Genomic DNA, 26,952 nt, shown 5'->3' on the forward strand with positions numbered 1-26,952 from the left:
GACTGGAGATAATGGACTACATCGCTCTGCCCCACTTGCAGCCTCCCCCTTTAATTTAAACCAGAGAACCTGGGTGGTAGCAGCATCCAACGTGAAGGCAGCCATGGTCAGAAGGGCCTGTCCTAGAAAGCTCACTGCCCATTCCTGCCTCCCTCCTCTGCACTGGGCAAGGAGCTCCGACCTGCTCCCACCAGCATCGGCAGCCCAACTCCACTGACTTTTAAGAGGCAGAGAAACTCACACCAGCTGTGCAATTAGCCCTTTGTTTTCCAATTTCATGGCTTCATCAATGTTTTTAGAGGGAAGATGGCACGCCTCTCTCAACATCTGACAGTGCTAAACACCAAAATTAAATCTAGTTCGTCTCAGCTAGAGAGCAACTTTCAGCTTATAAAAACTGTGACCAAAATAATCCATTTGCACACTAAAACATACATAAAATTTTAAACTATGGAGTGCTTTAATGCAAGACATTAAAAAACCGCCATGAAAATGCAACATAGGTTGAGAGTCCAGATCACTTGAAAACTAAGTGTGCAGAGGGAGCCTGAACTTGGATGCTAAGAAACATTCCTGAACACATGAACATTCCCAGCTCTGGCCCACCAGCCTAGGAGCAAGCACACCACACAGATAGCTGGATTCCAACTCAGATTCCTGTATCACAAAAGAAGTTGGTCAGATTCCTTCTGCTCCTACCCTGAACAGATTAATCTCAGAATGACAAGCAACATTGCTTTTTTTGAATAGCCAAGCATGAATAAATTTTTATCATCTTCCACCACGTTTAATATTAAAAAAAAAAATCAATTAAGCCCCAGACTATAATTGTTGTTCTCATTAGAGAAAATAGGTTTCATATGCAGTACGGGTTTCAAGCAAATTTTGAAACGCACATCACATTTTCCATGCTGGTGGAATATAGTGTATTTTGAGTAAAAGATGAATAACTTCTTTGCCAAATTGCACACAGTCAGCATATCCAGAACTTTTCCAACCTTTCAGGGAGATAACATGCATATCGTTTTTTCCTTTACTTTTTTGATACAGCCTACATTCAGAAATGTCTTGCAAATAAGCCTTAAAAAAATTAAAAGGAAAACAAAACAAAAAGAAACCAACACTAATAAATAAAATAAAATACATTAAAATAAAGTTACAGTACATCATGTCTCCTAGAAGTCCCATCGCACCAAAGGATCCTTTCCAAGGTTCATAAATAATGAATTTGAAATGCTTCTCGGCACCGAGGGCGGCAAAGCAGCAGCAGCAGCAGCAGCTGGCTGAGGTTGAGGCTATTGAGCCGCTTCTCTCTGATCTACCTGCACCTCCGGCGTTTGCCCAGTTTCTGAGCCCCTGGAGCGGGTCCGCCGGGAACGCGCTCTGTGCCTCTTGTGGGAAGCGCTCCGCGATCGTGACCTGCAGTGAGACACAGAGCACAGAGGGCAGGCAGCCCGTCAGGCGGAGAGGCGGCGGCCGGGCCGGGAGCCGCGCGGTGCCGGTGCGGCGGGCGCGGTGCCGGCTCCGTACCTGCGCTAGGCGGAGTTGGAAGCGCCGCGGAGCCGCGACCCGTGGGGCGCCGCCAGGTGCTGCTGCTTCTGCCGGGTGGAGCGCACGGCCAGGATGGCCTGGCGGTTCTTGTACTGCACCATCTGCAGCGTGATCGCCGCGTTCCAGCCCTGCTCCTGTGCGCACCGAAAGTCGATCTCCTTCCCCTCGGCCATCACCACCGTGAAGTACACGTACTTGCCCTTCCGCTCCACGCAGTCCACCGTCTTCATGTTGGAGAAGTGAAGCTCCTTGATCTTGGCCGCCGGCTCGGCTGGCGGTGCCGGCTGCTGCTGCTGCTGCGGCGGCGGAGGGTGCTTGGGGGGGATGAGGAGCAGCCCCTCCTCGGTGAGGATACAGCGCTTCTTCTTCCAGAGCTGCAGCAGCCCGTCGCTCCTCTTCTCCAGCATGCCCTCCTTCACCGCCTTACAGCCGCTCTCCAGCATCCTTCTGGAAGGGTTAGACGGCCTGCGCCCGCAGGGGCTGGGCTCGGGGCGCAGGCGGCACCAGCCGAGCACTCTCCGCCGGGCGCCGGCTCCGAGGCGGAGGGCCGGGAGCGCCCCGGCCCGCAGGAAGCGGAGCGGCTGCCGCCCGTGCCGCGGCGTGGCGAGCGGCGGGCGCTGCCGGTGCGGGCGGCCGGGGTTGTCGGCGGGCTTTTCCCTCCCCTCCCGCTTTTGAACGCGCCTCTCCCACCCCAGAGTGACACCCAGCGGAAACAGCGGCTCCTCCCGCCCGCCGGCCGCGGGGAAGCCCGGCGCGGTCAGAGGAGCGGAGCCGGAGGCGCGGCGAGCCGCCCGCCGGGCGGGGCGGGGGCTGCGCTCCCCGGCGGCAGCGAGCCCGGCCCGGCTGCCCGCCCCTCGCCCATGGCTACGGCACAGCACGGCGGGGCTGCCGAGGGAAGGGGCTCCCCGCCGTAGTTAACCAGCGCCAGGACACGGCAAATACCCGAAAGCGCTCCTTTGCCTTACTCGGGGTGTTCCCGCACTATTTAGTTGAAATGTACTTCCTCAGCCTGCCACCTTGGGCAAGAGCAGTAAAGTGCCCTCTTCTGCGTGTTTTCATTTCATTTCATTTCATTTCATTTCATTTCATTTCATTTCATTTCATTAAAAGGGTGCCAGTTTCCAGTGGAACCCTAATATTTAAGAGAGCAGTGCTCCAATTAACAAAAGAAAGCCTGAAAGAACTTGGTACAAGACCTTGATCCCTATGCTGGCCTGAGAAGAAGCAGTTTCAAGTGTATATGTATATATATAAAATAAATCTTTGCCTTTTGCAGCAGTTTGAGTAATGTCTAAAGAAAGACATCTGTACCATTTCCCTAAGGGAACAGTAGGACCTCAGTACGTGGAAATTGCAAAAGCAGACTAGGGAAAAAAAAAAAAAAAAACACAACAAAACCAAAACCAAAACAAAACAAAAAAAAAACCAGCATCAAGCTGGTAAGCAGCTAGGAGCTTTTTTATCACTCTGCTTTGCTGCCACACATTTGCTTATTGTTTGGATTATCCCCCGAGATTAGCTTTTGAATAAATTTGAGTAGAAAAGTAAAGTAACCTAAGATTAATATGAAACTATTTAATTCTTAATCCTCTGATGTATTAGATGTAAATCAAAATCCCACATAGCTGAATTTGGATGACAAAGCCCATGTAAACTGAAGGCTAGAAGTTTCATACTATGAGAGCACTGTTTTTAAACATAAATTTAACATGGCCATAAAAAAAAATCCTCTTCACATCAATCTTGGCAGCTAGGAATCAGATCATGCTGCAGCATGTGCTGTGTTCTAACAGATTAGAGGAAAAAAAAATCAAGACTAATGATAGATTCAATGGAGTTTATTTCTGATAACATTTAAAAAAGGATTTCCTCTAATAATCTTTTCCTCTTGAAGTTCAAAGCTAATTTTGATAAATTGCTTGTGGGTAAACAATTTAAGGCAGTAAAAGCAATTAAAATTTAGCTGGTTTACCCTTTTCAAGGTAACTGGAAAACACTCAGTAAACAAAGGCAACTTGACTAGCCATAAATTAGGTGGAAAAGGAAATCAATATCCTAAACCATTCTTTTACATAAAGAATAGTCCCTTCTCCTTAGAGCTGAATGGATAGACTGTAAGATACAGGTCGTTCTCACAACCATTTAATGCTTATTTTAACAGACACATGCTAATTTTCAAAATATATGGACACCATTCACCAACTGCCTCCACCAGCAGTTCACTGCTATTTGAACCTAAATTTTCTTGCACAAATATCTGCATCTCCAGCTGACTGTGCAAATACAAGGCGTCTCAAAACCAGCTTGAGCAACATAAGAGAATTCCTGCCTTTTCACCTGTGTTTTGTACCTATTTCTTTGCTCCTGATGAGGTCTCTGCTCATGTGACACACAATTTTGAAATTCTCCTACAAAACCAAACTGGTTAAAATGCATTAACCTATACAGAGCAGCTTAATAAAATACTGAGTTTATGTAAGGCATAGGACACTAGGCTATACCTACAGAAGACCAATTTCTAACAATTCACCTGTTCAGTTTTGGTTGCTGCTCCACTGCTGTAAGAGAACAGCCATTTGACTCCAGGTAAATGCACTAACCAGTAGCGTGGAAACTCACATTAGATTTGAGAGTGCCACATGTTACACTGTAACAGCACTCAAAAAACTCTCCCTCCACCCCACCATTCTGCACCATAACACTTAAGCACGTTAACATACAACCTGTATCTGTATAATTTAAGGTGAGCTTTTTCCCTTGTTCTCAGTACTGACAGTAAACTGCAATTAATCATATGAAAATAATGGAGACTAGTGTGGAAAGCCAAATATTTTCATCAAACATACAGGAGAAAGAGACTAAATTCATTCTATTTCGCCTTTCCATGACAAAGCATTGAATGTCAGATTTTGAATCCAACTCCAAACACTGATGGACATACTCTAATATACAGCAGACTCACAGCACTCTTCATTCCTGGTGAAATTAACCTAAGCATGTGTTCAGAAGCATATATTCAAAACACCCATTTAAATTTGTACTCTATAAGCCAAAAAATATTAACAGCCATTTAAAACACATTATGTTTGCCCAAAAAATCCAGATCAGTCAAAAGCTACAAGACTAGTGCAAGATGAAATACTGGCAGTTCCACGATAAAAGAACAAAATATTGTGCAGAATTTGCCAGTAAAGGATAACAAACTGTTTTCCTAGATGCAAGTCAAAACTGAACTGCAAATGTTTCTTACATTACTATTTTGAGAAACCACATTCAACAGTTAGGCACACCACAGTATCACAACGAGATTTTACTTTACTCTTCTTGAAATACATATTTAAACCACTGCATTTATATTAAATGCTTCACATCTGCTACCATTACTGAAGTTCAGTAAATACCTAGGCAGGTTCTGCAGCCATTCTAGAAATAGCTGATGTGAAGATGCCTCCTACTGTCAAACCTAAAATACTACAGTCTGAAGATGTGACCTTGGGTGCACTTTTCCCATCAGCAACTCCATCTCACAGATACCTGTATATACTCCTCAGTAAATGAAGCATAAATGAAACATTTACCATAACTAACAATCACACTGCCCCAGGCCTTGGCATTCCCTAAAATCCAGACTTAAAACCCTGGTAGTACCAAATAAATAAACTGATCAATTCACCGGCTGTTGGCATAGCAGCTTCTCCAGACTAGCTTTTTCAAAGTCCTTTGCACCAAGGCAGTAATTTTCCAAAAGTATTCCAACTTAAGCTCACACGTTGTAAAGAAAACCTAGGTTGAAAAGGAGCTTTTAAGCTTCTCAGATTTGACTACTGCAGTAAAACATGTGTTCAGAACAGTTTCTCCACTAGAGGGCAAACGTAAATCTGAGCAATTACTTGACAACACTTGAGCACAGAGGCAAAGCTCATAACAGCAAGTTCAGGACTCAAGCCCCTCCTGAGATGCAGTCAACTTGTGTTGTCAAGTCACAGGCTTTAGTCAGATACCTGAGAACACAAGAGCCCTTCTGCCATAGCCTCAAAAACCATGTGTGCCTATCCCTGGTATATACAGGCACAGAAAAATATGGAATAGCTTATCTGTGCTTGGTGTACCCTGTCTTGTCTGCTTTACTCACTCTGATTTTCCTACACTTGTGGAAGACTACCAGGCCTGAGCAAAGGTCTGACAAGAGGATTTTAAGAGCAATGGGACAAATGCTGTGTAGAAAAACTTCTACCTCCTATTGTTAGTGTATAGAAGTAAGACTTTATTATCTTTAGTAGATAATTTATGTTCAATTTAGGCAAGCATGAAGTCAATTATTTCATAATCCTCTTGAAATCTTGTGAGGAACCTCAAACAGGTTACTGGGCAGCTATTAAGAAATGAAAATGGATGTGGTTGCAGCAACTTCTCAACTTCTCTGACCTGTAAAAATCTTGGATTAGAGAGGATCACATCTGTACAGACAAAAAAGGAGAAAGTGCTGTAGAGCTGAGTCTACCTACTCCAACATCCATGTGGCTCTAGACCCAACCTAGCAGACCATCAAGACTGTTCATGCTTTCATTATCAGGCTGTCCCTTTTGTACTGAGGAGTGTAGCATTTTGCTTCCTTAAGCTGCTGTGAGAGTGCCACAGCACAACAGAAGGCATTTGATAAACAACTACTGCATACACCTTTGGAAATAGGAAACCTTTAACAGAAAGGTTAATTGCTCATCTGCATATAAGTTTCCTACCAATTTCCAAATCAGGTTGACAACAATGGGCCTTGAAACACAGGAAAACTTCTGAGTACCAGCTTGAAGATGAACACATAAATTTTCTGCATTTTCCTATATTCTGTTGGCTTTTTCTACTTAAAAAGCAAAACATGTTAGAATTACAGTATCAGCTCTTAGTTTCAGAAACATCAATTTCAATAACCCAGAAGAGAATCTAGGCCTATGAAGCTAGGAGATATTGGTAAGCAGTGTTGCTATGCCCAGTGTTTAAATAATCCAAGATAACACTTTCAACTGCACCTGACATCACTCTTCTCCAAAACGTAAAACTTTGGAATGCTAAACTTTAATCTGAGCTCCTTTATTTCAGGATGCTGTAATTTAAATTTTTTTTTAACATGAACAAAGTTATATCAGACAGGCAAAACCTTAAATTCTAATCTAATCTAGATTGCTAAAAAAAACTATGAAAGAATTGCAAAGAAGCCTCCCTCTCCATTAAGCACAAACCCCAAAAACCCTTCCCTGTCATCCAGAGTCTCACTTAATTCTCCTCTTTCCTCCCACTTTTCTCCCCAAAATAATTCTCCCTTCAATACAGCAAACAAAATTGGAGAGAAGATACTATTTACACAGGTGTTAAATTATGGTGCATTTCTGCAACTGCTGCCAAAGACAGCAGTTTCTATTTCAGTAACACATTTTCCCAGCCAGAACCTGTTAAAAAGGTAGCTTACCCTCCTCAAATACTAAACAAGGAGATTCTCTACACCTGGTATAAATTAAAAGTGAAAAAAATGAGTCACAACACTCCAATCAATGTTGAAAGTTTAATGTTCCTGCTACATACTGCCTTTCAGAACTGCTAAACAAGTGTGTCATTGATAACAAAACTACAGTAAGCACCAGAACAGTTTTAATTTAACCAATGCCATAAGAACTGGCACCTCATTTATATTCTTCTTTTTGCTGCAGTCTGGAGAGCACAAGAACTGCTGATCTAGAACTAGCACATCAATCTGGAGAGAAGCTCACCAAAATCTGTCAATAGGATGTACTCATGACCATGGATCTTGCAGGCTGCAGGTGTGCTTTGACATCTAACAACTCCCCTTTTCAAACATTGTATCCCATTTAGTGTGTTATGAAGGTGTTAAATGAGAAAGTAATCGAAGAGCAAGCCAAATCTGTTAAGTAGTGAATTTTGAAACTTACAACTTTTAACAAGTAATTTTCTTTTTAAAATACAATTACCAGATGCTGTTAGCAAAAATGGGCTAGATCTAATTAAGGACTTCAGAGACTTCCCATATCCAGACGTATGAACCCCAAAGCCCCATCTTAATGGCTTCTCAAGCTCAGAACATACTACCACAGTTTGGTCTCTACATGTCCTCAAGTTTAAACTTAATCCTGGGAGATGTTTAGAAAAGGGACCATGTGAAACCCAAACACCTGGCAGGGTCAGGAATAAAGGATAAGCATAAGCATATTCTGATACCACAAACAACACAATCATATCTACTTTAACGCATAGCTACTGAGAGTGTTTGTTAGCCTCTTGTAACTGCTTTTTCTATGCTATGATCTGTGTTACCTAAAAAATATCCAAGATCACAGCTTCAATGGTCCTGCTTTACATATAGCTATAGATAACGAGCTCCTTCTCCCAAATCCACGGATACCTGGAGCGGAGACAGATGACGCCTGACAGGGATTCTGAAATGAAGCAGTGTGGTATTTAGGCCTTTAAGGAATTAAAAAGAAAAATCAATAACAAAACTAAAACAGTTTAGTCAGAGGACTAGACCCATATCTTCTTGAGGGGAGCTGAGGATTTAGAAGGGCACTTGGGATAAGCTTCATTCTGTATTACTCACCCTCCAGGCAAGAGATGCTACAGAAACTCTTCCAGCAGCCCTATCCTCATGTGGTCATTGCCTCCTCCTTGCCCTGCTCTTTTCAAACCTTTATGGCTAAGTGTGTAAGTGGCACAAAAAACCAGTAGCTACTGCAGAAATAGATCCATGGCTAGCTGGACATTTCTTTCCAACACTACAAAGACTCTTCCATCCCTGAAAAAGCTATCTACTTGCTTACAAGATCAGAATGTATATATATATATATAGTTGTGTGAAGGATAAGACAGCATGGTGTATGGTAGCATGCCACTGACTGGAAAAACTCAGAATGCATCAGTTCATAGCCTCTTTCAGCTCAGTATGTTTAAGTTTACATCTCACCAAGTACCTCCACTGCTAGACTAAAGGCAAGGTAAGAACGAGATGAGAAATATCTTCTAGCCCATGTGTTTCAACTGACAAAAATATCCAATATGGACAAAGTATGAACCAGAATGTGCAAACACAAGCAAAGTGAACAGAACATTAGGTGCAGAACGCAGAATTTCTTTGGGCTTGTTTCCTCATAGATGCTTGATACAGTGAGGACAAACTAGAACACAGCCATGTGTTTCCAGCACTCCCTTCAGCTGCAGGGCATGTTTTGTTCAGGACTACCTAGCTCTGTCTGTGCAGACTTAAAATCCAAGGCACTTCGCGCCAGATTTCATACTAACAGGCAATGCCTTAGAGTCAGGCACAGCAATACTGAAGTCCTTTATCAGATCTAGCCCCACTTTTAAGAACTTGTCTTCTCTAAAATGGCAGTGTGGACCAATCACTGAAACATCAAGCTCAGATTCACAAGTATCACACTGCAAGTGCAAAGTACAGATCAAACTTTCCAAACTATTGTGTTTGTTTTTCAAATGCTATATAATTTACTTCTCAGTAATTTTCAGCTTTTGTTTCTGGTAAAACATGAACTGCAGCATGTAAGATATGCATTACCAGTTTACACATGCAGATACACAAGTAATAAAACAAGACTAGCTTCTGAAAATACTAGGTTTTATTCACACCCCTGTGGTAAACAATAACCTTAATATGATGACTAAGTTTCTTTTGTAGATCACTATGTCACATAAAATACAAAACCCATAGCATAAACAAGCTGACAGTTATGAATGTTTAATGTGGTCTCATTGGGAAATTAAACAAGTTATACTACTAGTCTTCTCAAGTAGTCAAATTCAAAATGCATCATCATCTCCTAGTTAGTACAAGTCACTGCCATTTCTATGACAAAGTAATGAAGGCACAGCTAGTGCAAGCAGACTTAAACCCGTTCAGACTACTGGGCTGAAAAAATACTTTGGTTGGTTCTTCAGGAGAGCATTTTCTCTAAACAAATATTGGTCTCAGTTAACAGTTCTGATCATCTTCACAGCTGCAGTCTAATAGCTACATGACAAAGACTTCACAAGAACCAAACTATGTAGCAATGAATTAACATTCATGCTTTAGGGCATTTACTGCATTCTACATATTGGCAGAAAATTATACTGTTAAAATGCTAGGTAGATTGAACCTACATTTTAAACTGGTTCTTAAGTGTTTGATTTCTTTTTTTTAACAAATTGGTTACTTAATTCTACCAAGATACAAAACATAAGGCTGTAAGTAACTAATAGTTGTGTTTAGGCTATTACAGTGCAGGTAATCCTCAAGGCCACAGACACACTGCTTCACTGCTGCTTGCATTCTGCTGGGTTTTGATCCTTCTGTTGAGAAAAAAGGAAAAACCAGTTTACATAAACAATATTTAAGAAGAACTACTAATATTGTTAAGCATGCTTTCTCAAGCTGCAAGTCTTCCAAAGTTCTTCCATTTTTTTTCCCTTGCATTAATTGTCTAGCATTAGCAACACTACAGTTTTTGGATGCACCAATATCCACACTGCATTTATTTTGGCTTTGTTGGCGTATCAGGATACAATCCAGAATAAAAACCTGTTCAGAACTAAGAGTGGTGAAGTACTCTAAAAGACACTTTAACTGGAAAAAGGAGAAGTGAGATGCAGTAACAAACAACCCAGCTCAGAAGAAGCATGCAGACCCTCTTCACAGTTTGAGACACAAGAAACTTCCTATGGGCAGTAACAAGAGCATGGCCTTATGCAAGAAGACACTATAGAGCAACGCAACAAAATGCCAAATCACAGTCCCTAATGCTCTTTTGCAATAAATTTCAGTTGTTAAAAAATTCTAGCATAGAAAATTTATTCTGTTCTCGAAACAGACAGCCAGCAATGTCACAGTAATACAGGAATTCAAGAAAGTTTTTGCGGGGGCAGAGTTCAGTTGCAGGTTTTGCTCCACCACCTTCCTTGGTCTGAACAGCTATTCTAGGACCACAGCACTTGGATAAATTCAGCTGGCTTACACTGAGATCAGCTTGCACCACTATAATACCACTACTATCTCTAGACCTTGAGCAGCTCTCTGAAACTGAGTATAGTCTAGCCCTTTTTCAGTTCTGTTTCACTGAGAAAAACAATCTGAAATGGTGGAAATAAGTCCAACTTGCAGCTGTTTAATTTGGATTTCAAAACTTTCTTGACTAGGAACCAATTTGAACACACTGTAGCAGATCAAACATCACCAAGATGGCTGTACATTTTGATTCCAAGTTTGTACCCTGCCTTTCTATGTACAATGCTAAGATTATGTAATTTTCTCAACAGTTCTTTGACAGTAGCTCAAACCATTCAAACTGAAAAACACTCATTTGAGATGACAAGCCCTTTTAACAGCAGGCGTTTTGGAACTTTTCACAGACTTGACTGCAACTTTCACCTACCACATCAGATGCTTTCAGGCGGCCATATGCACCTTTCCCTCAGCTATTGAAAAGCTAAGAATTGAGTGACTCACAATTGTTTTTGCAGCCTGATTAGTGATTTTTCCCTTCCCAAGGAGTAAGAAAGCTCCCAGTTGCTCTTGGCTGTTCACATTTTAGGACTTGGCTGTAGATGCATTGCTGAACCTTGACTTCTCCTACCTCAAACAATGAAAGTCTTGCCATTTACCTAACATGAAAGAGCGTATTTTGTATTCTGCTGGGAAAACCTGTGCCAGAGACAGCTTGTAGCAAGTTCCTCATAGCTGAAGCTGGATAACACAGTTCTCTCCATGTCCTTACAACCATTTTGCAATTTTCATCATTAGACAGCAAACTGGTGCAAGACAAGTTTATAGAAAACCAAGCCTGACTAAACTCAATGCTCAAAGCCAAAAGTTACTTTTACAAAATGACTCCTGGAGAACTTTTACAAAGTTTCTCTACCAATTCTACTCTGTCATAATTAGGCCTGAAACAGCCTCAAAACAAAATATGCTCACCCATAGGAACTACTGGTTTAATACTTAAACTAAAATCAAGATTCAACATACATAAAATTTTAAATGTCTGTAGGCATACACAAACTTTAAACATTCATTTAATTCCTTACTTTTGGTTCATAATCAGGATCATTTTCTTCATCTGCTTCTTCTTCTCCCTCCTGAAAGAAAACACTTAGTATTTCTCTAGCTTATCCACATTCAGCTTCCGGAGCCATTTTCATGAAAATTAAGATTAAACTGTACTCAGAAATACATTCATTACCACTTTATGTTATACATATTGCATTAATTAATCCTCCATAATGCATATCTTTTGACATCAGTGGCAGCTTAATTTTTAAGATACCTTAAAGGTTGTCTTAGCCTGGTTTGGGTTTTTTTTGTTGTTGTTGTTGTCTTGCTGGTTGATTGTTTCGGTTTTTTGAGTTTTTAAATTATTCATCTGAAATCCACCAAACAATATGTTCTATCTTATTTCAGAAGTAATTCTTAGTGTCCAGAGCACTCAAAAACTAAAGGAACTCTTATTCTAGGTAGCAAACTACAACAGCTAAACTATTTGAATCAAGGGCATCTGTCGTCTTACCTCATCATCTGCCTCTTCACCTTCTTCATCATACTAGAAAAGAAAATAAATAGTTTTGATAGCATCATAAATGCAGTCATCTATAGCTCAAGTAGATGTCCGAGACCACTCCATATTGTGATCTTAAGATAATCATACAATGGTTTGGGTTGTACGGGGCCTTGAGGGTCATCTAGCTCTAACAACTCTGCCATGGGCAGGGAAACCTTCCACTAGACCAGGTTGCTCAGAGTCTCATCCAACCTGGCCTTGAATATCTGCAGGGATGAGACATCCAGTTTTTCTGGGCAACCTATTCCAGTGTCTCACAACCCTCACAGTAAAGAATTTCTTCCTAATATCTAATCTAAACCTAGTCTCTTAATTTGAACCAAGAAGCTCCTATGTCTGTCAGATTTAAAAATACCTTTTGCAACGGCACAAGCAATGTTCAACTTCCCTTGGTGAGCTCTGGCAGAGCAGACTGTCCCCATTCCATGCAGCCTGGGAGGAGTGGATTACACTGTGGTACCACTTGGGGACGGCAGGGGACAGCGTAAACCCGTCCTGTCCGTACCTCCTTCCTCAACAGCCCTAACCAAGCCTTGCAACAAGCGTCAACTGTTTAAATTCTAAAAATTTACTTTTAAGACAGGATGTATCTAAGCCATCTTAACAGTCAAACTGTCTTTTTTTAGCGGAGGCAGTGACAGAAAGAAATGTTTTATACCTGTATAAGTTCTGAGGCTTTGGGGTTGGAGAATTTCAAGCTTAGCTCTTTTAAAACACTTAAGATTTGCAGAACTTGTTTTGATTATTTTGGCATGCTTTGAATGTGCTTATCTACCTTTTTTTTTTTTTTTTTTTTTTTTTTTAAGTAAGAGAGTACTTTTGAAAGGATGAGGCTTGAATCTCCTAAAACTTCACAGCCAATATCAGAGTAAGCACAAAGAACAGGCTCAGCAGCTGTTCAGATAGTCTCATTTTTCTCTGGCAACTCATTACAGTTCCACAAAGTATTGGAGACACTTCCCCCAAAAATGCCTTGTATACAAAATGCAACTATGACATCCTCTAGATGATCAGCTTCTACCACTGCTTTGCCACAAAACTCTGAAGTTGCTATTTCAAAGAAGAATTCTTCTTGTGCTGTCTTTCCTTAATGATCTAGGAAGCTCTGCTGCAACTAATATCCCATTCTAAAGATACCAATACAAGAAATTACCCAAGGTCCTTAAACAGCATTATTTCAAGGTTTTTAGTGTTCTGAATGAACATTATACTTACGTCATCATCATCATCTTCGATGGCTTCTCCAGTGAAGTACAGTACTGACCGGGGGACTATACGTTCACGCAAGAAATGACCTATTTCAAAGTCTGCAGCAAGAATTGCCTCGGAATCATCATCCTGTATAAAACAATATTATTTTCTGAACTATAAGAGGCTAACTACTTTTGACACACACACACAAGTTACATGGATTTTGATGTGGTCAGACTTACACAAATCCCATTACTGTTTTTTTTTTGTTCCAGGAGCTGCTTTAGAGAACTGAAACTGAGGGGCCAAGTTTCACACTTTGAACAGGCCACCTACATACATATACAGTGAGGAGACAGTTCAATAAGCCTAATTACATACAATTCTGGAGTTTCTTTTGTTCCAAGTATAAAGACAATTTAATATCTCCCATAGACTTTCAGTTCATATGCACAATACTCTTAAATTCTTAAATAAGTGAACAATAGCCCGGTGAGCCTATCACAATGAAGACTGTACAACCTACTTCTGATTCCTACAGTGCACCTCCTTCTTCATTCCCATTAGACAAAGCCACTACTGAAGCACCTGAACACCTAAAATTGCTCTCTGATCCAATCCTAGACTTTCACTCCTCTTGTATTCATATCAAGTGTTCTGTCTCCCATATGAGCAATTACTTTCTTTTTGGGTTTTGTTTATCTAAATGTTATGACCATACAGCTTTTGGTGTCCATGCCAACTAGAACTCTAACAGCATGCTTCTAGAAGCTTTAATTTCATATTTCTCACTCAAACTGCATAATATATTCCCTACTGTTAAGTATTTTTGGTAGTTTTTCTCCTTACAAAAACATGGGTTATTGCCATAGTGAGCACACAGGAAAGCAGGCTCTTGCAAAACAGTTTTCTCTTCTTGTTTTATTACTTTCAAGAGTTAACAGCTTGAGAAATTTTTAACAGAATGAAACACAAACTGGATGCATTCAGCCATTAGATAAAATCATCCAAAGAACACCTGAACGGAGAGACTTGTACCATCCATTAGATCAAAGACTATTAATGTAGATCACTACATTTCTACAACTGTTAACAATCCACAAGGTAGCTTTCAAGAACCATAAACTATTACAATTGACTAAACTAAACTCTACTATCCAACTCAAACACTCCTCCTGAAAGAAAACTCAAATAACTACTAGTCTTCATAAGTATTCTCAGTTAAAGACAGAAGCAGTTAAAGCTGAAGCTGTTTAACAAATTCTAAAATTCCATAAACACTCCATCATAATTTTTAAATAAGCCAACTTACCAGGTCTCCACTTTCAGGAACTGTAAAAAAAGAACAGAAGAAACAAGTAAATAAGATACATACTACATCTAAAATTCATACATGTAAACTAGTGCTCAGCTTACCTTCAGGAGGACTGAAGAAGTTGAAGAAAGAGTCATTGGAAACAGTTTTTGTCACCGTCCTGACTGTTCCACGGCCCTTATGTTTTTGCTTCTTCTTAATGGTTTTCAAAGTAACATTCTTTCCTTTTTTCCAGTCTATTTGGCAACTAAAGAGTAAATAAAAAACAAATGACAGGGGGAAAAAACCCACAACCACCTGCAGCTTAACACCATTCCCCCTGTTACAAGTATCTACTAAGACTATCACAACTGCAAGAGACACAGGGAAGAAAAATTAAGCTAGTGTTTGTTCTTTTAAAAGTCTGCTTTGAAAAGTCTATCTTTTCATTAGTTTAAAGGTTGAGAACAAGAGTAACAGGTTCATTTTAGGATTATTTCCATCCAGAAGTTTTTCCTTTTCCACTCAATCTCTGAAATGCTAATTTTCATTAGCTACCAAGTACTGCCTAGTTTTCTATCAACAACTAGTATTGCACCACTTTTAGAGCCACTCATCCATTATAAAGCAATGTCATATTTGGGCATATTACTAATATGCCAAAGTTCACCACACCTATCATTATAACCAGTAAGTCCTTAAAGCAATGCATCAAGAAGGCACGTAGTTTTTGGCTGCTTTTGAGTTGTTTGTGAGGGTTTTGTCCTCTTGTATTATATTCATTTGTCTGGGTTTTGTCGTTTTGGGGTTTTTTATTTCTATCCTGCTTGCAAAGCAAAATCATGCCTACAGGCTTCCCTAACAGTCAAAGCATTCTGGCGACAAGTAAATGAAAAAGTCACATCAGTGAAACTGACTGCATTTGCAGAAGTTTCTGATTAGATTCTTTTACAGACTCAAATTGAGTGAGTTACTTTGGAATAAGAAGGGGCTTGTCCTAGCTACAAGAGTAAACAAGGACCAAGAGATAATAATTTTTACAGAAGCAGTGGCATCTCACACCAAAATCTGACAAGATCCATGACTTTACAGTCAATCCAAACTGGAGAAAACTAAACAGTTTAACCAAAGCTACCCAAGCACTTAAAACTAAATCTTACAGGACTTTGCAAAATATGTTACGTGACTGAGAAATAAAGAGGTAAATAAGTCAATATGAGCAACTGGAGATTAATTTAAGAGTAAAACCAACACTGGCTATGCAGTGATAGGCTGTAACTTCATTGTTCTCGCTCAGAAGAGCAGTCAGAACACTGGAGACTTGAACAGAAAAACTAGTGAAAAGGCCCAAGTGTACTCATAATAATTATGTACAACATAGTTTTCTCTCATCCCCCTGCTCACAAGGAATGGACATGTAGAGAAAAAATTACTTAACTAATTTAAAACTAAATATTTCACTAAGAAAGGAATGTGACTGCTATTTAAAAAGAGTAACCTGGAATTGTGATGACTATTCTCCATTTCTCAAATAGACAGACATTCAAAGGCAAATATTCAATGCTTATAAAACAAAATGGACAACTGCAATATAAAAAGTAAATCTGGAATAAACTCCTCAAAATGCTGTGTGTCAGAAATACAGAAATATTAAAAGAAGCCATCAAATTCTAGCAAAAGCTATCCAGGTCTACTAAAAGATAGCACTATCCACTTTCAATTCACCTTTAGTGATTGCAGAACAGTATTTCTAAACAAATACTGACTACATTTTTAATTTATATGCCTACATAATATATATGCTTATAAATTATGCTATACAATGTTTTTTTTTCTATATTGTATTAAAGTTATTGGTAACAAATAAAAAACTCATGTCAAACCTAGTTGTTCCTAAGTTACTAGGGGAAGTATCTTTTCCAGCACTGCCACAAGATGCTGTAAAACTCTACAGCAGGATAATGCTAAGGAAAAACCTGTTATATTGCCTTAAAGCTATCTATTAGCACTTACCCTGTACAACCCATGATTTCTGGTCCATCAAAGGAAAAGGGATCAGAATCATCTGGCTCTGACCTCATTCTATACGTCTTTGTCAACACTTCATTTGTGAAGTAGTCATTTGGTTCAAAATGAAATTCTAATGTGAAACTCTTAAAAAGAATTGCAGAACAGTAACTTTAGTTATTTACAAACACCTTTAACTTTTTAACACTTAAATCCAACAATACACATGCAACAGAATACACCCTTTTCCTATACATCCATAACTTATTCTAGAATTTGCTATCCAAGTTGTACAATAAATCTTCAAATATTTTCATTTACTTGATCTTGCACTTTCTAGTTATTATACTGTTTGCAGTAATGACAGGTCTCCCAGCACACAGATTTCCTGCTACTAATGTATCAGGAAATTGCTAAAATAAATTTAAATTTATAAATCTAAATTTAAAAATATTACAACTTAAAAAACTGTCTGATTTCTGCCAGGGAAATACATGAAATTACAGCAGTTACACAAAAAGTACCCAAAGGTATCAAAATGCAATGGTGAAACCTAAGTTATCAGCTATTATTAAGGCAAATCTCATCAGAAGCTGAAGGTTAAATTTAGTATACATTCATAAACAGGGTGATGCAAGACTAGCACTAGACCTTGTACTGCTTTGTCAGAAACAGCAGCTGTGTATTTTCTCATGATTTCCACAAGACAATTGGCTATCACAGACCATGTTGCTAAAATACAGCTAATTCTTAAGATAACAAAAAAAGTAATCTTGTTTAATAAGTCAAACTAACCATAGGCTGTCCAACTTCTGAAAATTTCACTTTTATATCTTTTAAATATTTCAGGATAGGTTCATCATGTTCCTGTAGAGAAAACACAGTGTATTTAATTTTCATAACATTCAATAACACACACATTTAAGGCCTCACAGAGATAAAAAAACATGTTTAGGACAAATTTTACTTAGAAAAAAACCTTGTTACAACACTGAAATACTTCCATGAATATGACCAGCAGATGGCAACAATGGCTGTTACAGAGTCCCCAATATAGTATACAACCAAAACACATGCAAACACCACGTACAATTTTTACTAATGTCTAATACATTTTCCAAACACACTTCTGTAGGTACCTAAAATTTATTAGTATTGTAGAATAGGTTCAAGAAATAAAACAGCAGGTAGGTTATTTCGGTGCTCTGTACTCTCACTTAAAAAGTTACCAGAGACGACATCCATGTAACAGTTCCATTATTGCTCTCCAACAGACATATCAAGTATCATAGTGTTTCCACTGCTTTCTTTAAGACACTTGGATTAATTACCAGTGCAACTTTAAACAAAGCCAGACCACTGCCTACCTGAACCATATCACTGAGCAAGTCCACATTCTTGAATACTGTCAGCCAAAACTCAGGGATTCCTTTAGGGTCTTCTTTTTCTTCATCTTTTTTTTCTTCTTCAAGCTTAGCTTTCTCTTTCATTTCATCCTTGAGAAAAAAATATTTGGTTTCCTTAATTTTAAGAGTGCTCATAAGGTTCATCAGTACTTTGTTGATACCAGTGTCATGTGGATGTTTAAGTAACCATTAAGAATTATCATCATTATTAATAGCAAGTAATCATTACAAACTTGTTTTTTTAAAAAAATTCAGCTTAGTGATTCTTGTTTTATGCTAAAACTTGAGATACTGATGAGAACTGATTAAGATACTCACTGAAATTTCTTCGTCAACATCTGCTTTCCATTCACATTCTTCTTCTGTAGGCTCATAAATGGCATTGATGATTTCACTTCTCTGGAAGATTAAACCAAGAATATTTTCTAATTTCCCAGTCATTGCAATCAGCAATGCCCTAACCAATAAATTCCTAATCCTAAATTACACAGTTAGTAATACATTAACTATCTACCTTTTCTTCTGGCTCTAGAAGATTGATTCAGCAGTTAGGAGGTTTTCAACACACTAAAATAAACACCAAAGTACCAGAAAAGTTACAGTACCATCTGACATTTGTTCAATTAAAATGAGGTTTGACATACTGAAGTAATTTTGGTAACTATGGAACAGACTTAACTTTTTACTCTCTTAATCTTAGTTGATATTAACTTGGATGGCAAAACTCTATCAATTGAATTGAAGGAGCATATATGAGAACAAAGTCATTTGGAACACGAGTAAGTTTTCTGGTTTTTACATTCCCTTGTTGTATTTCAGATGAAGCTTTAAAGTACAAATCAGAATAGCACTAAAATACCTTGTCAAATAAGGGCTGATAGAGAGCAGCATACTTTCTTTCCAGCTCATGAACTTCCTCATAGAACTTTGCTTCTATCTGTGCACACTGAACTTGAAGGTTCTTGAGAGCATTCACACGTCTTTTAACAACTTTAGGCAAGCTGAAAAATTCAGTGACAGAACTGTTACTAACACTGTATTTTAAGCACATATTGCTTTCTCCTTAACCAGATCCCTTGCAAGTTAACCAACTTGTGCCACAATACATTTTACACTCTCTTTTAAGCTTTAGAAATTTAAATCAAAGTTGCAACCAATTTCACCAGCAAGACTCAAATCCTTAGCAGAAGCTCTTAAACTGAGGCTTAATCACAGTTAGAACCAGAGTATTCCAAATACCTGGGTAAATCATGAGAGAAATTTGTGCAGTAAATCTTTCTTCTAAAAATAAGTTCTACATTATTAATGAGTAACAAAGTAAAATCATAGTATTGAGTACAACTAAGAAAGGTCTCACCATTCATTTGCTTGGTTTTATGAAAAAGTACAAGATACTTGAGTTATTATTTGTTTAGAAATTTAATCTTCAAAATTTGCTGCTTTGTTTCACTGAGCACAGCAGCTGATAGCACTGTCTTTAAACACACTGTCTGACCCAAAGTGAGCCAGAACTGGTGTGCTAAATGAGCCACTGTATTAGAAATGTGTAAAAGGAAAGCAATTACTGCATGCCTCATAAATGCCAATCAACTATTGAAAACTCTGGCAAGAATTCACAGCAAGTTTTGATACATCAGAAAACCACATGAAGTACTGCTAATAACATTCCTGTATCAGCTAATGCTTACAGTCTAAGCATAAAATTACTATATTAGAGACACCAGGCCTCCAAGAATCTGTTTATAGTTTAAATAACTGATGTTTCATGACTAAGGCAAAGCTACAAGGGATTCCAAGGAGCAGGAAAATATCCTAAGAAGTGTGCCATACTGTAAATGCAGAGGAAAACATCAGCCACTGTAAATATTACCATTCTTTTCTTCATAAAACCTCAAATAAAAACTCTTCAATTCTGAGATGCACTACAGACAGACCATATTAGTTTTTCTGCTATCTGAGCAGCACAGTGGTTTACGACCACTAATGCCATAGACAACACTGTTCAGAAAACAAAATAACCATTTTAACACTCTGCTCATGCTAAACAAATGCTGTACCTTTCTACATATCCTGCAGATGTTCCTACCAAACCATCAAGTCTTTCCTGAAGGGCTGCAAGAATCTGAGGATTTTGCATCATCTGCACAGTCAACTGCCGAGCTACATGAAAAAAGAAGATTATGTAAACACAAAGTGCATCTTTTGGACCACTCTTGAAAGAAAACTTATGCATAAAAATAAAGAAAATTAGACAAGCAAGAATTACAGATGCAGAAGAACTGTTTAGTCTCCCTACTACTAAAACATGCTTCTGATTTATAAAATCCGATTTCCCTCCAGGATTCCTAGAGTATAATTTCCCCTCTGATTCTCACCTAAAATAGCTGGGAAATCACTGAAAATACTCATTATTCCTCTCTAGGTTCCTGTGGGACACCTGAATACTTACCATTTAATTACTATATACCATTTAATTACTTCTGCTAATGAACGTGTTCCCCAAAATTTTGCAATCCAGTTTTGAAAACATTTCTTTCAATAGATTAGCAAAGCAAAACATCTTGAGCAAAATGTTCTATTTTAATGTTATTATTCTGTTCAAGCAAACACGTAACATGGCACTATTACCAGTCCAAGTAATTTTATAGTAGAGATTATTAGTTAATTTTTTTTTTGGCTAATTGCTCTTTAGATTCCATCTGTGCCCCCACGCTTTAAATACGAAGCATGAGTAAGACTGTTCAGCACTGACAAAACAAGTATTTTGATATGAGCTTATGTTTTTTGTTGAGGGGGGAATAAAAAAGGATTTATTAATTTCAAGAGTAGTAACACTAAGCATGATTTGTTCTGTTCACTGTCAACTCAGCAGCAAATTATTAGCAGCTAATCAAAAGAAAGCAATACACACACACATATGCACATTAATTTTTTATACCCAAAGCTTCACATGTGTGAAGTTTTTAACTGTTTTCAGTTTTGAAACAATCCTGTTACATATCAACAATAATCCTGTCTTTTCCAACTATACAGGTGGCCAGCACTGCCTGAACCTTAACCATGACTGTAATAAGTAACTGCAAACAGCTAATAAAAATCACAGAATTTGAAAAAAAAAGTCCTTGCTTCAGAACTTAAACACAACTGCACGTCTGAAATTGTTCTACCACTTCCTTGTTTTTTTGCAGTAAAAGCTTTTTAACACACTAACTAGAAAGTACATATGCTTAGAGGTTTAGAAACTCTTGGTCTCAACATTACCTTTGCTGTTGGCATCTTCACCAGTTTCTTCTTCTTCTACTTCTTCAACATCTTCCATGTCCTGCTGATCAAGTTCAGACTGTTCTTTGCTATTAGAAATATTCAATAACATCATCAAGAAGTTAATTTTATACTGTAAGGAGCTTAAAGAGCTCAAACTAGATATTATGTGGGTAGAAACAAACTGTTGCATCTTTTGACAAACAAGTCTTAATAGCCAAACAAAATCAAATTTGTCTTCACAGAATTTCATGTTTGACAATCCCAGAACAGTTTAAAGAATTAGCAACTTTCCAGAATTATAAAGTCTCCTTTTATAAAAAACTCTTTTATCTCCTGCTCTTATCAACCAGTCAAAGCCTCTTTCTGCTCCACATATCCTCCTTAAGGTGTGCAGGCCTCAAGAACTGTGCATATGATCACCTACCTACACTATACTTCAAATGCCACAGAATAAGAGCACTCAAAGTATAGAAAAAACCCTTCACAGAGTGAAACAATAGGAATGGGCAATATTAGCTTCTTTTCCCCTCCTGAATTCCAACTAACATAGGAAGTTGACTCGTGCCTTCTTCCACTTTTTTATTTACTTACAATTAAGATCACAAACCCATTTATCATGAGCAACATAAGCTTTTCTCCCACATGTTGTAAACCTCAGGTCTTGCCACAGTGCTCAGGGTCAGTACCTAGACCCTGCCTATCCAGTATCTGGAGAGCCCAGCCATGTCAAGTACAGCACAGAACACACTCAGAGCCTCAGTAACCTATAGGTTTTACTTACTTGTCTATGTCTGCCATTCTGCTGGATTTCAAACACTAGGGAAAAAAAAAAAAAAAAAGAAAAAACACATAAGAACAGCAGCACTAGATTTCAGTTATAACTCTATGGTCACATGCCATAATACTAAAAGAAACACAAGCCCTGTCAGTTTTATGAAACATGATAAATACATATTACAGTCTGAAGCGTGGCACATCTCCCTTGCACATTTTGAGCCCTCAGTCTAAAACATACAGAAATTTTGAGAAACTTTGTTCTGGTTTAGAACCTATAGATCTATTCCCATAAACTGAAGTACCAAGTACCAGCAAAATGCCATGTTGAGTTTTGGCTCTTACAACTGTACTAATATCACTGACTGAAAATTAGTCCTAAGTATAAAAGTGGAATATAACCTGAGAAAAACTGAAGCAAAAAGGGTGCTGGTAACTGTTTGCTCATTTCCAGCATGTAATTGCAGACAGAACATACTTACAGCTAAAACAATTTAAGAATGAAGATGCCTTTTCGTGGCTTTACTTTTAATCCCAACTTTACAAAACCAATCCAAGTCGTTCCTCAGAATAGCCACAATACTGCAACATTTTACCAAAAATAATGATGCCAGGTGCCAGGCTATTTAACGTGACTAATTCCCATGTTCAGAATGACCACAATTTTCTTAAATATCTCAGTAAAATCATAAACATATTCCATACACAGTAACTAGAAACATTTAATATAGCAACTATTACAATTCTTGCATACCATGAAGAACCTATGTTCTCAAATATATTATAAAATAAATAACATTTTCTACAAGCAAAATGATACTTGGGAGTCTACTCTCCAAAAATATGCTTTAGGTAACTTGAAGTCTAACACAATACTATGCATACGAAAAGACTGTCCCTTTAGTACCATCTGCCAGTAATTCAGGAGGCTTCAACTACCAGTAATAATTTGCTGGTCCAAAAAGCAAGGAAACCAATGCTTTAGACTCTCCATTTACCGGCTCTCCTGTAAGCTAAACAAATTCCAGTTTCCTTCAGGAATTTCACCTCCTTACAATGCATTTAAATGGGAATTTCAGCAAAGTGTTGGACAGATGTGTTCCAGAAAAGGAGAAAACTGTTTGATCTGTCCAAAGTGTAAGACAAAAACTGGATATTAACAGTTAATATGAAGAAACATCTTAGAATCTAAACTTCAGAAATAAACACCCACATTTTATGTAAATATAATCTAAATATATTTTTTCTGGTTTCGTAAGTACTTCCCAAGAATTACAAGGAAAGAAGGTATCTGATGTCCTCATTTAGGACCACAATTTCATAGTGCCAAATAAAGATCTAGAATGTAATCAAAAATATTCAAACCCCTATATGCAGAAAAGCTGGAGAACCAAGTCCATCTATTTCAGAAAAATAATACAGTATTTTCTAATAAATAGGATGGCAGCACTGCTATAAACCAAAGAACATCTAAGAATTCAGTAAGAGGATTTACAGAAATATTCTTGACTCATTTTATTCGGATCACATTTGCTTGTCTTGTGATGTCAGTTTTACCCACGTAACAATTCCCTGCAACAATTCAAAATACTCTACTTTGAATACCATTCTCAAAGATAGCATGCCCTGAAGACCTACATGAACAGAAAGCATAATACAACTCTCACATACAGGTTCCCAATGTAGCAATTACCATTATTTTTGATATACACAACCTTGTATCCACGAAAAATATACTACTTTTTCTTTACACACTTCCTCTTAACCTGTTTTTAATGCAGGACCATTTCAAGGAGACTCACAGTACTGCTGTGCAAAAGAGCACAAGATGCATAGCTCACCTGCCTTTCATACATTTTTTTGCAAATGCAACACAGTGATGCTCCTTGCAGAGATCAGCATTTCCCTTCTCTGTTCTCCCTATCAAAAAAAAAGCTTTACTTTCCATAAAACAGAAGGTAGTCCTTTCAAGAAACATGTGACCAGTGGCAGCACAAACCCTGTGGTCTCTCCAAGTCAATGGGCTAGATGAAACAGTAGCTGAAACACCTTAGAGGTTTTCTGAAAGAGACCAACTTCCACAGTTCATTTAAGCATTTTTCCCAAATGAAAATAAGATTGGCTACGACCAAATGATGCCTAAAAACATTAAGAAGCATCCATCCCACCTCCAACAAGGGCCATTAGCCAATACCTTGGAAAAAAGCAATGACATGGTAAGAATTCTCCCAGAAACACTTGTAACTTTCAATTACATTCAGAAAAAAACACACAGTATCAGAAGTGTAGGTATCTGACAATGTCAGAACAAATTTTTATTTCAGAAGCTAGTCTTAATTTTCCCCAAAACCATGCAGGTAAACTGATGATATCACTCAAGTTTCTCAGTAGCAATATTCAGCTCAGAGATCAGTTTAAAGATTTTTCTACACCATGCAACTTTGTAGCAGAGAAAGTTTCACCAGCAGTATCCTGTTACTGAATTCCTCACTAGGCCCTTGTTTTCACCTCTGAACAACTACTTGTCATCACAAACTTTCATCCATCCTTTTACTGTTCATCCTCTTTCCAAGATAATTTCTTATCATGCTAAAGGATTAATCTCACTACAGCACCCTGTGGGATTGCAGCACCTGCCTCTCTCTCCTCATTGCAATGGGCAGTTATCACTCTCTGCTTCCTGGCTCTTCAACAATCCCTGCAAGCACTGTATGGTTTCAAATTATGGCCCAGTTTACTCAAAGACTTTGAATAACATTCTTCAAAGATTTTTTTGAAATTAAAATAGACTGTATCAAGCAGCTGTCAGCTTCAGAGCCTCCCTCTAGTGTGTTTCTCTCTCTCATCCAATTTTTCCTATTCTTGCAGCAGTCTTTTTCATGTCCCATCCTTTAATCTTCCCTCCATTTTTATACAACTCAGTATCAGAATGTACACAGTTGGAAGAGTTCTTCTGCAAACTGAGGAGATACTAGTGTCTGTCATGAAAATTATCTGCCAGCTCTAGACAACTATTCTTGAGTAAGAAGACTACAAGGCACTGCCAAGAAAATTACGCTGGCAGACATTTAGGCTAATCTGTGCAACCCACTAGCATAGAAGAGATGTAGTTGCATCACATTTTGTTTACTGTCATTTACTTAAACAACCATAAGTTTTTCTGCAAAGACAGCCCTACTGGCTAAAAAAAAAAAAAAAACCCAAACAGAAACAAAAATACTGCAGAAAAGCACTGAGAAAATGCATTCCTTAAGAGCAATCAACTTCCACTATCTCTGAGCAATCTCAGTTCAAGGTGCTGGTCTAGTCTTTAGCTTCAAATACACTACATACCATAATCAATAACATTAGATCACTATATATTTATTTTGCAATTTCTCCCGAGCACTAAATATTTAAATATAGAACTCATTTCACTCCACTCTCCATAAGACACAGCTGTCCTTCCCAGTTCATTCTTAAGTTCATTTAGGTTCATGAACAGCAGCTACACCTTGGCATGTGAGCAACATAACCACTAGCACCACTCCCTGAAGTAGTGCCAGGGAGATGTCAGTTCACCAGTCGTCAGTGCAGGATTATAACAAACCTGGATACACCTGGTCTATTACTTCAAGCCTCAGTGTCTAGGTGACAAGTTTTGGACTAAGATACTGCATGAAGAGGCTTATGAGCACAAATAAAAGGTAGTCTACATCCCTGTATAAAGCCAGCATGCAAAAACCTTACTAGTAAAATATTTTATTCCCCTGTTACTTGAACAACTACAGCCACTGTTTGAATGCAGTAGACTGCATTATGGTCAAATACAGAGATGCCTACAGGCTTTACTGCCAATGTTTTGCTGCTTGTAAAAATATGCAGAAGAAAAGCAAGTTATTTTTTCAGGGCTTGAAAGAGAATGTGTAGGAAGTTCATGCTACAAAAAGAATGCAAAAGTACAGAAAAGCGAGCTACAGTGCAAGTTTCCTGTAGGTTTAAATTTAAAACCTCTTTTATACAGGTACCTTAAGTCTGCCTGCCATTACAAGAAAGCACATTCTTTATCAAAATGGAAAAGGTTGGAAGACTTAATCCAGCACTAACCTACCCATTGTTTTGAGTACATCCTGCAGAATTATTAAAAATTAGCAAAACCCCCCTAAAAATTATAACTTATCAAAACTGTGTGACAGTTTACTATTTTCATTAGGCTTAAAGGACATTTGATCTTGTTAAACTGTCATGTTTTTCAAGAAATGGAGTTTGATACAAGCAGAATGTTCATGTTCTCATCCTCAAGTAAGTCATTAGTGAGCTTTCAGTTTTCAAGGGTTATCGTTTCTTCACTAAGTAATTTTGCATAAGTGAAGACAGAAATACAAACTCCAAGTGTTCAGTGCCTCCTAATCTTTCCTTTATCCACACAGAAACTAACCTGTATTTGCACAGAGGCACCAGCCGTATTACAGCTAGGACACAGGCTTTGGTAAGAAGCCTTTTCTTTCTCAGATCAGCTTTAACGTCCCAAGTAAGCACACCACTATTAGATTACCCGGACATCCGCTCGCCCTCAGGAAGACAGGTCACAGCGAGGTGAACTACAAGTCAGCTGAGACAGCAAGACATTCCTGAGACACAGTTCTTCCAGCAAAACAACAGCTTTTCTGCACAAGCCCCAAGGCTGGCAGGCTGACAACACATCTCAGCTGTTCAGCATCTCTGTGCATACCACAAACAGTACCATACCCCTCCCTTTCAGGAAACACCTCTTCCCGTTCTCTAGACAAACTGCTCACACAGGAGGACAGCTAGTTGTATTAAAAAAATCATCAGGATTAAGTCTGGTAAATTATTTGCAATATGCGCAGAAACC

The 26,952-nt window shown here is 38.5% G+C and overlaps 2 protein-coding genes across 3 annotated transcripts in view; both read right to left on the minus strand.

Moving 5' to 3' along the window:
- Positions 1-436: 436 nt before the first annotated feature.
- PHLDA1 (pleckstrin homology like domain family A member 1) lies at positions 437-2,132 on the minus strand. The gene is made up of 2 exons (XM_030260173.4): positions 1,531-2,132; positions 437-1,419 (listed from the first exon to the last, which is right to left on the minus strand). Exon 1 carries the CDS (start codon positions 1,992-1,994, stop codon positions 1,536-1,538), a length of 459 nt encoding a protein of 152 aa, XP_030116033.4. The 5' UTR covers positions 1,995-2,132; the 3' UTR covers positions 437-1,419; positions 1,531-1,535.
- A 4,959-nt stretch (positions 2,133-7,091) lies between these two features.
- The window catches only part of NAP1L1 (nucleosome assembly protein 1 like 1), a 28,880-nt gene continuing 9,019 nt past the window's right edge, over positions 7,092-26,952 (minus strand). The window contains exons 2-15 of one of the 2 annotated variants that reach the window (XM_030260185.4): positions 22,105-22,139; positions 21,321-21,409; positions 20,117-20,219; positions 18,919-19,060; positions 18,378-18,458; positions 18,021-18,149; positions 17,449-17,520; positions 16,660-16,799; positions 14,769-14,914; positions 14,665-14,684; positions 13,377-13,499; positions 12,111-12,143; positions 11,632-11,682; positions 7,092-9,900 (exon numbers count right to left, since the gene is read on the minus strand). In XM_030260185.4, coding sequence (XP_030116045.1) covers positions 9,865-9,900; positions 11,632-11,682; positions 12,111-12,143; positions 13,377-13,499; positions 14,665-14,684; positions 14,769-14,914; positions 16,660-16,799; positions 17,449-17,520; positions 18,021-18,149; positions 18,378-18,458; positions 18,919-19,060; positions 20,117-20,219; positions 21,321-21,409; positions 22,105-22,121 — 1,182 coding nt within the window. In that variant the 5' untranslated portion in view covers positions 22,122-22,139 and the 3' untranslated portion in view covers positions 7,092-9,864. The remainder of the gene's footprint in view (positions 9,901-11,631; positions 11,683-12,110; positions 12,144-13,376; positions 13,500-14,664; positions 14,685-14,768; positions 14,915-16,659; positions 16,800-17,448; positions 17,521-18,020; positions 18,150-18,377; positions 18,459-18,918; positions 19,061-20,116; positions 20,220-21,320; positions 21,410-22,104; positions 22,140-26,952) is intronic. The other variant, XM_030260195.4, reaches the window with a different exon arrangement.

Source organism: Taeniopygia guttata, chromosome 1A, assembly GCF_048771995.1.
Source record: "Taeniopygia guttata chromosome 1A, bTaeGut7.mat, whole genome shotgun sequence".
Classification (NCBI taxonomy): domain Eukaryota; kingdom Metazoa; phylum Chordata; class Aves; order Passeriformes; family Estrildidae; genus Taeniopygia; species Taeniopygia guttata.